Below are 12,806 nucleotides of genomic sequence, written 5' to 3' on the forward strand. Positions count from 1 at the left end.
GCAGAATATATACAAATTTTCTCCCCCTAAGACTTTTTTAATGTATTTTTGATTAGATATATAGATAGATACTTAATTCATCATTTAGTATTCAATCGAAATATGTTTGTAGTATCTTTGTAATATTACTGTAGTTTTTGGTAGTCTTTTAGTAGTATTTCTGCAGTAGTATTTTTGTAATATTTACAAAGAAGTATTTTTGTAGTGTTTCTGTAGTATTTTTGTTGTATTATTGTATTTGTATTTTTGTAGTATTTCTGTCTTAATCTTTTTGTAGTAGTATTTTTGTACTATCTCCATAGTAATATTTCTGCAGTAGTACTTTCGCAGTATTTTCATCATCACATTTTTGTAGTAATACTATAGGTGTATTTTTGTAGTATTCCTGTCATAATACTTTTGTAGCAGTAATTTTGTATTTTAGTAATACTGTAGTGGTATTTTTGTATTTGTGTAGAACTCTTTTTGAAGTAGTTCCATAGTAGTATTGTTGTAATGTTTAGCTTGTATAACTTTTTAATATAGTATCAATGTAGTAGTGTAGTATTTGTATATTATTTCTATAGTATTTTTGTACTTTTCAGTTGTATTATTGTCGTATTTCTGTCATAATATTGATTTAGTAATATTTTTGTACTATTTCTATAGTAGTATTTCTGCAGTAGTACTTTTGTAGTACTTTTGTTTTCATGGTTACATTTTTGTAGTATATACATTTATACACATGTAGTATTATTGTACTATTATATTTATAAATTTTTTAGTACATCTGTAGTGTTTTTGTAGTATTACTACATCTATATTTCTATAGCAGTCATTCTATAATTTAGTTTCACTGTAGTGTTTTTGTAGTATTTCTGCAGAATTAATTTTGAAGTATTTCCATAGTAGCATTTTCATAGTAGTTCCATAGTAGTATTTTTGTAGTATATCTGTAGTATTTTTCAATGTTACTGTTGTTGTATTTTTGCAATATTTTTGTACCAGTATTTTATTATAGTAATATTGTAGTAGTGACGTGTTTTTGTAGTATTTTTTTTTTGTATTTCTTTATATTCAGAATGAAAGCAAAATAGAACATTAGGTCCCTATTTTCAAGCACTGAATTTGATATTTTTTTGTAGTAGTTTTAAAGTATTTCTCTAGTATTATTATTTTGGTTGTATACACACACAAAAGGACAATGAGAATAAAGTGCGCACCCAAATGTATTTTTTTAATCAGTAGTACTTTATACGGTGACCATTTTTGTTTAGCAAGCCGGATGAAAAAGCTTGACGGGCCGCAAGTGGCTTGCATGCCGTAGTTTGCCCACCCTGGGTATATGCCCTAGTATAATTTATGAATACGCAAAACAAAATATTTCGAAGCTGTGGGTGTATTTTTGTTTTAACTCATACTGTTTTGTACTCTGATTTAAATGCGTACGAGTCGTATTTGTGTACAAGAAATACAAGATATGATATACTGCAGTATATTTCAATGATATGCTATGGTATCTTTAGATTGATTGACATATATTATATACATCAGGTCACCTTTCTTTGTATAGCCCTTAAAGCAGGGGTGTCAAACAGGCGGCCCGCGGGCCGGATCAGGCCCACTAAGGGATTGAATCTGGCCCGCGAGACAACGCTCAGAGAAGCGCAAGAGAAAAACGATCTGCAGGTTGAAATATGTCCACTTGATGTTGCCAAAGCCAGGTGCCTCTCACGAACGCTGTACTTTTGTTTTTATTTCTCTCTCTCTCTCTCTCTCTCTCTCTCTCTCTCTCTCTCTCTCTCTCTCTCTCTCTCTCTCTCTCTCTCTCTCTTCCTTTTTCTCTCACTCTATCTCCCTTTCACTCTGTCTTTTTCTTTTTCTTTATTCCTCTTTGTCTCTTTCTCTCTGTCTTTTCACCTCCTTTTACAGATATACAGTCTTCCTTTTCTCATTTTCTCTCTCATTTTTCTCTTTCTCTCCATGTCTTTTTACCTTCTTTGGTCTCTCTTCCTTTATTCCGTTGCTTTCTCTTTTCTCTCTTTCCTTATATCTCTTTCCTCTCCTCTCTTTCTCCCCTTCTCTCTTTCTCTCCTTACTTTTCTCTCCTTCTCTTTTTCTATTTCTCTTTGGATTTCTCTGTTTCTCTCTTTCTTTCCCCCTCTCTCACTATTTCTCTTTTTAGTTATTTTGTTTCTCAAATTCTCTCGCTCTCTCTTTCTCCCTTTCTCTTTTTCTTTGTCCCAACCTCTCTCTTTTTCTCTTCCTCTCTTTGTATTATTTCTGTCTCCTCAATATATAAGTCCGGCCCCCGAGAGAATGTTTCTTCTATCGTGTGGCCCCCGAGTTAAAATGAGTTTGACACCCCTGCCTTAAAGGGTTGCACAGGATCTAAAACCAACATGCAGGCAAGGAAAATCCCTCCAAAATCATTTATATTTATCTAAATGTAAAAATCGACATTATACGATATCATGATCGTACACAACAGGTATCGACATGCAGTTTACCTTTCTTGATAACAGATTGATCCAGTATGTTGGTTCCGTTGGTGTCGTCAATGGTCTGCCGGTATCAAAACAGATACAAATCGTGTTAAAACCGACACTAAACACAGTACCTGAACACAACAATTCAATAGTCACGTGGCAAGAATGAGAACACATTTAGGATTGTTTCAATCAAATGAATATTCAACATTCAGAGCATTTTTAGCTAGCATGCATTTAAAATAGAATACTCAGTTTAGGGGAAGCCTCGAGCATTATTTGATCGTCCGACAATGAAGTCAGAGGTCAACCCTGGGGGGGGAGTAATTTTTTGACCCCTGATCCCATTTCCCCCCCTAATTTTGTGAACCTCCGATTTTCACGGGGGGTATATGTGTTTTGTTCACTCAAACTGCTGAATTAATTCAACAAAAAGCTCCTCTTTATAAATATTTGTAATCCCCCTTATTAAGCAAAAACAAACCTCGTAAACCCGGTACCTTTTTACCCCCAAGACTGATGATGCGGGATTAAAACAAAGTACAATTGGATTTAGTATTGACCCAAAGAAAACAGAAACCTTTCTTCCAGCATCTATAGTAGTTTTTTCTCCACTTGCTGTAAATTTACTTTTGCCTAGTATACAAAAAAAGTGTAGTATTTCCAGATTTTATCCGCTCTATATGTATTTTACAACAAAAACTGTCATCATTTAGTTGAAATTACAACAAATTTGACAGAGTATTTCCCATACACTCAGAAAATATGCTAGGCCCCAGCAACTGTTTGGTTTTTCCCCATAAAGTGAAACTATATTATACTGTACTGAACCAAATGTGATAAAATCACAATAATTTAATGCAAAGTAAATACAGTTTTGGGGGGAAATCAAGGTAGATATTTCAAGTAAATTTGTGAAAAATGTCACTTTAAATTCCTAAACTCTCGCTGAACGAAAAAGGCGAAACAGAACTTCTCTAAATCTCGTGTATCGGTCGCAAAATTCACTTTTAATTTAATTATATGCGTTTTTTTTGTTTTTTTTTGCAATTGGCGATATCCAATGAGGTAGTCCTCTGCTATACTAAACGAGACGATCCGGATTAGTTCCGAAATGGGAAAAAAACGGAATCAGTCTAACAAAATAAAATCCCTTTATTAAGCAAAAAACAAACCTCGTAAACACAACCCGGCACCTATTTTTTTTATTATATCCGTCCCTTAAAAATTGATAAACAGCGTACACAATTTGAAATGATTTTAAAAAAAGATAAACATTAAAAAAATAAGGTAAAATCGGAAAAAGATTTGGATTAAAACATAAAAGAAAACTCTAGAATTCAATTGCAAGAACGTGGTTGGATTCATTATTAACCCTAACGTATCGTATTTGAAGGCTATATATATATATATATATATATATATATATATATATATATTTATATATATATATATATATATATATGTGTGTGTGAATGTATACAGTATTGCAGAAAAAAGGATGAGTACCTGGTAAAAGTTCTTCTGACAGCAAGTAAAAAAAATGAAAAACAATATTATGGCTCCCACCGTGGTTCAGTGGGTGTGCACTGCAGTCACTTGCGATGGAAAAAAACACATTTAGTATTATTAGTATTACTGTAGTATTTCATTTAAAGATTTTTTTTTTGTACATCTGTAGTGTTTTTGTAGTATTACTACATGTGTATTTCTATAGCAGTCACTCTATAATTTAGTTTTGCTGTAGTGTTTTTTGTAGTATTTCTGTATAATTAATTTTGAAGTATTTCCATCGTAGTATTTTCATAGTTCTTCCATAGTAGTATTTTTGTAGTATATCTGTAGTATTTTTTATGTTACAGTAGTTGTATTTTTGTAATATTTATGTACCAGTATTTTATTATTGTATCAATGTAGTAGTGTAGTATTTGTATAGTATTTCTAAGGTATTTTTGTAATTTTTAGTTGATTATTGTAGTATTTCTGTCAAAATATTCATGTAGTAGTATTCCAGTAATATATCCATTGTTGTATTTCTGCTTTAGTACTTTTGTAGTACTTTTATTTTCATGGTCCCATTTTTGTAGGATATACATATATACACATGTAGTATTATTGTAGTATTTAATTTATAGATTTTTTGTACATCTGAGTGTTTTTGTAGTATTACTACATGTTTATTTCTATAGCAGTCACTCTATAATTTAGTTTTACTCTAGTGTTTTTTGTAGTATTTCTGTAGAATTAATTTTGAAGTATAGTAGTTCCATAGTAGTATTTTTTTAGTATATCTGTAGTATATTTTAATGTTACTGTAGTTGTATTCTTGTATTATTTATGTACCAGTATTTTATTATAGTAATGTTGTAGTAGTGTAGTGTTTTTGTAGTATCTTTTTAGCAAAATAATACATCAGGTCCCTATTTTCAAGCACTGAATTTGATAATGTTTTGTAGTAGTTTTAAAGGATTTCTGTAGTATTATTATTATTTTGGTTATACACACACAAAAGGACAATGGGAAATAAGTGTGCACCCAAATGTATTTTTTTAATCAGTAGTACTTTATATGTTGACCATTTTTGTTAAGTAGGCATGAAAAAGCTTGACTGGCCTCATGTGGCCCGCATGCCGTAGTTCACCCACCCTGGGTATATACCGCAGTATAATTTATTCGTACGCAAAACAAAATATTTCGAAGCTGTGGGTGGAAAGTTTAGTTTTTATGTGTTCGAAAAATAAGAAAAGAAGAAGAAAAATGTAGTGTGCAATGCAAAATGTCAAAAGAAATAAGAGAAAATAGGCTCACCTGCACATCCTCCATCCCGTGCAGACCGTGCAACAGTCCGTCCCCCAAGCCGGACTCCAAACCAGGATGCGCGGCGTGCAAAAGCACATCAGGCCGCCTCATTCCTCCGTAGTCCCGCCTGGGATCCATCCCGGGAAGCTGCGGCAGTGAGGCCCGCGGCTGGGCGAGAAGGGCCGCTCCATCCATCCGGTCCCCCGCTGCGTCTTGCCGCTGCCGGGTCCCCCATGCCCCCTGCTGGCTCTGGTGCAGGGAATTCAGTGAGTAGGGGTCGCCGACATGTGAGTAGGGGTCCTGGCTCTGGTAATGCGCGATGGGCTGGTAAGGCGGCGGGAAGTATGGAGGTTGGAAGTCCGAGGATGGCGCGTGGGAGAGCGGCGGGGCGCTGGAGTAGGGCCCGCCGTGGGACACGGAGCCCAACTGGGACAGACGGGAGCTAGAGACGCCGTCGTGGCGGTCCTTGAAGGGGGGGGGGGGGGGGGTCGCAAATTCCATAGAATCAACATTATGCAACTTCATCCCAAGCACCCCCAAAAACTATACCAACTCTCTATTGCAGGATAATCCTAAATATGATCCAAATAATGCTAAATTCAAACTGAAACAAAATGTGATCAACGCAAAACCAGAATACTCCACTCCCTTGACATTGTTCAGTCCATTCTATTCCTTGCACCGCCCTGGCCTCCCTCCCCGCTCCTCTATCCCTCGGCCACTTGCGGCATAGCGGCGGAGTTTGTGGAAGCTCCATTGTGTATCTTTACAGAGTTGACTACAATGCATTATGGTCTAATAAGTTCCATGCTTCTTTACATATATGAGTGAAAATTGGAAATAAATGTAAAGCGACAGTGCATAAACTGTGTCTTACATGATCCTAAATAACTAAGTGGAAAAAAACCAAAACATTTAAACCAGCCAGACACTCTGAACCTAAAATCACTCCAGCTCCAAGGTAAACATCTACTAAAGTTGAAACGGAAAAAAGGGATAAAAGACTGTCAGGATATAGGCAGAGTATTTACAACCTAGTGGCTAGAGCAGTGGTCCCAACCTAAGGCCCGCTGTTTGGTTGCGGCCCACCTCTATATTTCGTCCGGCTCCCAGATCAATATATTTTACCTATGCAAAGTCACGCATTTTGATTGTTCCAGGATTCGAACCCGGTAATATTACAAAAATACGAAAGAAATATGACAAAACACTACTATGGAAATACTACATAAAAACCACTACATTAATATTACAAAAATACTACTATGAAAGTACTACAGATAGACAACTACAGTAATATTACAAAAATACTACTACGGAAATACTTCAAAAAGACAACTACAGTAATATTACAAAAATACTAAAGAAATATTACAAAATACTACTACAGAAATATTACAAAAATGCAACTACAGTAATATCACAAAATACTAAAGAAATAAGACAAAATACTACTATAGAAATACTACATAAAAACAACTAGAGTAATATTACAAAAATACAAAAAAATTATGAAAAAATACTAATATGGAAATACTACAAAAAGACAACTACAGTAATTTTACAAAATACTAAAGAAATATGACAAAATACTACTATGGAAGTACTACATAAAAACAACTACAGTAATATTACAACAATACTACTACGGAAATACTTCAAAAAGACAACTACAGTAATATTATGAAAGTTAATTTCACTGTGCATTCCTCGTGTTACAATAACAACAAATATGCGCCCTATATATGCAAACAAAAAAGCATGCGTTAACTCACCGCAGTGCAGTAAGAATGAACTAACATCTGGAAGAAAAAAAAACGTTCTACCATAAGCCGCAGAACCGCACACTTGAGAGTCCAGGAGAGTCCAACACCGCCAGAGGCTGACTCCTCTCTCACTCAATTTCTCTCTCACACATCCTTATGTGAGAGCATCTCGACTGCCCCCCCCTCCTTGTTATTCATGACTGAGGTTTACACCACCACGCGTATAAAAGCACGATTTCTAAACACACTTAGGCGATATCTCAGTTCTTGTTTTTTTCTGATTTCTTTGTATTTATTATTCTTGATTTTCGTCCTGCTACCCTTATTTTAACATCTTAAACCGGGTTATTTTATCAAATCTTCTTGCACAAGCAGCATTCCACTGAAATGAATTCTATTCTATTCTAATTTTCAACATGTTACCCAGTGTTTCCTATGTTTGTGTACTGTAATGCTAAATGTAATTCACCCTGGTCGTCCTGAAAGGTGGATTACCACTTGTGAGGTCCCTTCTCAAGGTTTCTCTTTTTCCTCACGTTGAGGTTTTTGAGTTGTTCCTTGCCCGCATGTTGGTTTAAGATCAGGTCATTGTGTCATTGTAATCCTGTGCAGTCCTTTGAGACATTTTTGTGATTAAGGGCTATATAAATAAACTTGACTTGACTAATTGTTTAATGTAATTCCCCCGTTGTCTGCGGTAATACATTTATAAATCCTCAAACGAGAGAAACAAACATAAAGAATGACTAAATCCTCAAGTTTTTCGTTGTCCTGTTGCATAGAACCGAATTTATTCATCGCATATAGTTTACTTGAAATATTCTCATCAGTTTACAAACGGAATATCTCATTTGCATGGATTGAATTATATTTGATGTAATTTAATTTCGAATAGGAAAAAAACGTACAGCAACGGTGGCCCACAATATTTCTATCAGTGCTTTGCCCAAGTCATCCATTCATTCATTCGTTCATTCATTTTTTTCTTTCTTTCTTTCTTTATTATTTATGTCTTTCTCTCTTTTGCTCTTTTTTTTCTGTTTATTTTTTTGTTTGTTTCATCATATCTTCTTTATTTCTTTCTTTTTTTTGTTTTCTTGCTTCCTTCCTTTATTTTATTATCTCTTAATTTTTCTCTCTTGCTCTCCCTCAATCCCTCGTTTCTCTCTCTTGCTCTTTTTTTCTCTGTTCCTTTGTTTGTTTCATCATTTCTTCCTTCTTTCTTGTCTTGCCCAAGGGCACCTAGACATATAACACGGAGGAGCCAGGAATCGAACCTACGACCTCTTGATGCTAAGACGAACGCTAACAGTCGGGAAATAAACACTACCCACATGCTTATCAATAATACCGTTTTGAAATAACACGTAAATAATACATTTTTTGACGTTTTCTCAATTTAAACACGGTCCGTAACAGTGCTTCTTTCTTTCTTTCTTTCTTTCTTCTTTTCTTTCTTTATATTTCCATGGTAGTATTTTGTCATATAGTATTTGGAAATACTACAAAAAGACAACTACAGTAATATTACAAAAATACTAAAGAAATATGACAAAATACTACTATGGAAGTCGGGAAATTAACACTACCTGCATGCTCATCTGTAATACCGTTCGAAATAACACATAAATAATACATTTTTTGACGTTTTTTTTTCAATTTAAATACGGTCCCTAGTTATTTTACTGTGCGGTTTCCAAAATAATAACAATTTATAGTATTTATACTCTTCTCCTCTCGCACAAAATAAAACAATTTGCACGATATAAATGCAGATCATTTCATTTCATTTGCGTTACTAATTTGCGCGGTGAATATAGTAATAATAAATAATTTTCACGATGTAAATGTGAACAAAAAAACTCGTTTATTTTGCGGATGAAATTGCAGATTTCTTTTGAAAGCAATGAAGTAGTTTCTCTTAGTGTATATAATGACCACAACAACCCCCACCCCTCTTTTGTACTATATAAATATTAGGGGGGGAAAAAACACATTTTGCAACAAGCTTGTTAAGAAAAACGCTGATTTCTTATGCCGGCAATTGAAAGAAATTAGAGTTTTTTGTCAATAATACGGTTTCGAATATAGAGAGAAAACAAAAAAAAATCCCCGTTTTTTTACTATACAAATATAAACGACTACACTCGTTCTATAAATCACGAGATTGTTAAATAAAATCACAGAATTTGAAAGTAAAATACTCTTTTCCCGTTATTTAAAAAAAATAACGCGTTTTTGTAGCAGGTTTGTGAAATAAGGCGACACGTTTATTAAAGTCGCAAATAAAAGTGACGTTTATTTGTTAATTTTGTGGTGTGAATAATCCGGTTTTCAAAATAAAGTACGATACAAGAGGAAACAGATCAACGAAATATACTGCAATCGATTATTTCGTATAGAGTGAAGTAATTCAACGAAAATCCAGAAAAACTCTCAAATATTTCTCCAGAATATAATAAAAACTCTAAAATATAGTCAATAAAAAAGGAATAAAATTCTCTATTCAATCACTACCAAACACACCCTTCAAAATTCGTCGGCTAATCAAAAAAAAACCAAAGCTCCCTTCGTGGCGCGTGGGAGACTCGTGGGGGCCCTGTTCGGAGTCAAAAGGGCCACATTGGGGGCCACAACCCCCCCTTGAAAAGAAGCGCGCGTGGGGGTGTTTCTCGACCACGCTCCCCTCTATTCGAATAGCCGTGGGAGAAAGGCCATGTGCGGCCCCACACTGCGCATTGGCCGAGGGGCCCTTTATGGGCCCCTACCTCCTGCAGTCTGCGGCAATTAAGCTATTTTCACAGTCGACGTGATTTGTTACCCCTCAGATGCTTCCACTATCTTTTATACAAATGTCTCATGGGGCAAAATGGAGGACAGATCCCGCCGGAAGTAGAAATAAATGTATGAAAAAAAAATACTCATAAATGTATGTCAGACCAAAAATGAACACATACAGAAATCACGGAATGGATAAATGTAAGAAGAAAGGCAATTTATCAATTCGTTAATGCATATTTCACATTTTTTGGTGATGCATTTTGTCACAGAAAATGTTATTCAAAGGAGGGGGGCGGGTCAGTGACGATGAGCCAATAGGTGAAAAGCTCGGTCAGTTTGACCCGCCCCCTCATTTGGATATCATTTTGTTGTGACATCTTGGGATTAAGAGGTCGCAGGTTCGATTCCCGGCCCGTGTTGTATGTGAAGTGTACTTGGGCAAGATACTGAATTCCTAATGCACCCAATGAGCAGTTAGGCGCCTTGCATGTCTATGGTTTAGTTAGTGTGTAAAAGGGAAAGTGTAAAAGTACAATGGTGACGAAATACTAAGGCTACATAATACAATGACAAAAAAAGGATGAATAAATACAATAATGACAAAATGCAGCAATAAAATACAACAACCACAAAATACAAGAAAAAAATCCAGTGAAAATGAAATACTACGGCGATAAAAAAGGATGATAAAATACAACAATGACAGAGTGCAACAATAAAATACAGAAATCACATAATACAAGCATAAATACAATGACAAAATGCAACAATAAAATACAGCTACCACTAAATACAAGAAGAAATACTATGTGGTCAAAATACGATGACAGAATACAAAGATGAGAAAACCTGACAACAACAAAATACATTGACAAAATACAACAATAAAATACAGCAAATACAAAATACAGCAAGGACAAAATACAACGACGACGAAATACAAGAACTACAAAATGCGACAGCATAATTCGACGTCAACAAAATGCAAAAATAAAATACAACAACTACAAAATACACGAAGAAATATAATGACGACAAAATACAACGACAAGAAAATACAAGGACTACAAAATCCGACAACAAAATTCGACGACAACAGCAAAACGGAACAATGAAATACTACAACCACGAAATACAAGAAAAAAAACAATGAGGACAAAATACAACAAAGAAAATACTACAACGACAACCAAATACAACGACAAATTACCACGACTACAAAATATTATTACAAATACAATAAATAATTAAAATACCATAAGGACAAAACACAATGACGGCAAACTAGAACAACAAAAAACTGCGACTACAAAATACAACAAAAATACTACAACGAAGAAATACACCAATGACAAAATACCACAAGACAAAATACAATGAGGACAAAACACAATGACGGAAAACCAGAACAACAAAAATACTACGACGAAGATATACAATGACGACCAAATACAACGACAAAATATAGTTCGGAAAAAATCCAACAAAGGCAAAATACAATGAGGTCAAAACACAATGACTGCAAACTAGAACAACAAAAAACTACGACTACAAAATATACTAAAGACAAAATACAACGAAGAAATACTACAAGAACGACAAAATACCACAACGACAAAATATAATTACAAAAAAATACAACAAAGACAAAAGACAATGACGGCGAACTAGAACAACAAAAAACTGCATCTACAAAATACAATAAGGACAAAATATAACAAAGAAACACTACGACAAAAGTCTACAACGCCGACCAAATACAATGACAAAATAAAATTACGAAAAAATACAACAAAAACAAAATACAATGACGGCAAACTGGAACAACAAAAAACTGCAACGACAAAATACAACGACAAAATAAATGAAAAAATGCATAAATAGATGAATAAACTGCATGCTACTCATACCTTTAGGTATAACCTGAATTATTTATGTGTTTGTTTATTGAAATAGAAAATATTTACAGGTATTTATTCATTTATACTTTTAACTCTACTCATGGCAGGATAGGTCAACCCGTTTCAAGTAAATACAAGGTATTCAAAATCTCAATTCAAAATACTACTAGAATGACTACTTTAATAAGGGCCTTCAAAGGGTTCAAAGGTAAAACACCTACCAGACCCCATTTCCCCTAAAAAACTTCACCCAAAAATGCTATCCGAGCGGAAGCAAAAAACTATACCTCGTAAATATCTTCATACTTGACATTCTCCACTAGTTTCCACAGCATGGTCTCCGCTTCTCCACTGTCCCAAAATGAATGCAAGGGTATAGGGAGAGATGCAGTCTCCATCTCATTTCTCTCTCCCTCTCTCTCTGCCCTCCCCCTTTCCCCTTATCGCACCCCCTACACTACATGTGTCGACCCTGTAGAATAGAATAGAATTGTCTTTATTGTCATTGATATCAACGCGATGAAATGATGTATACAAAGAGATTAGACATGGCACTCCAGGGTAAACACATCATGTATAAAAAATGGCCATTGGGATCTTTATCGATGTTAAAATAGCTTTTGACACATTCGATCATTTAATATAAGATATTCCGGTAATATGGGTTTCACATTTGACCGGCTACAAAGTAATAGACAACAACCGGTATCGATCTCGCCTGTCTCGTCCTGTCCGGTATCTTGCTCCAGTGTCCGATATCGACCCCGTCTGTCTCGTCCTGTCCGGTATGTTACTCCCGTCTCCAGTATCCGGTATTGATTCCTTCAGTCCGGTATCTTGCTCCAGTCTCCAATACCCAAAATCGATCTAGTCAGTCTCCTCCTGCCCGGTATCTTGCTCCAGTCTCCAGTATCCGATATCGATCCCGGCTGTCTCATCCTTTCTGGTACTTGCACCAGTCTCCAGTATCCGGTATCAACCCCGTCCGCCCGTCTTGTCTGTTATCTTGCTCCAGTCTCCAGTATCCGATATCGATCCCGCTTGTCTCATCCTGTCCAGTATCTTGCACCAGTATCCAGTATCGACCCCGT

General features: G+C 35.3%; 1 protein-coding gene across 4 annotated transcripts in view; it reads right to left on the minus strand.

Moving 5' to 3' along the window:
- The window catches only part of tfap2b (transcription factor AP-2 beta), a 31,047-nt gene extending 18,980 nt beyond the window's left edge, over positions 1 to 12,067 (minus strand). The window contains exons 1-4 of one of the 4 annotated variants that reach the window (XM_088325113.1): positions 12,003 to 12,067; positions 5,277 to 5,732; positions 3,978 to 3,992; positions 2,490 to 2,544 (exon numbers count right to left, since the gene is read on the minus strand). In XM_088325113.1, coding sequence (XP_088181239.1) covers positions 2,490 to 2,544; positions 3,978 to 3,992; positions 5,277 to 5,732; positions 12,003 to 12,050 — 574 coding nt within the window. In that variant the 5' untranslated portion in view covers positions 12,051 to 12,067. Of the gene's footprint in view, positions 1 to 2,489; positions 2,545 to 3,977; positions 3,993 to 5,276; positions 5,733 to 7,042; positions 7,149 to 12,002 lie in introns of those variants that run through there. The other 3 variants (XM_088325112.1, XM_088325115.1, XM_088325114.1) reach the window with 3 other exon arrangements.
- Positions 12,068 to 12,806: the final 739 nt, after the last annotated feature.

Source organism: Urocampus carinirostris, chromosome 20 (assembly GCF_059441175.1).
Source record: "Urocampus carinirostris isolate Australia breed hairy pipefish chromosome 20, RoL_Ucar_1.0, whole genome shotgun sequence".
Lineage (NCBI taxonomy): Eukaryota > Metazoa > Chordata > Actinopteri > Syngnathiformes > Syngnathidae > Urocampus > Urocampus carinirostris.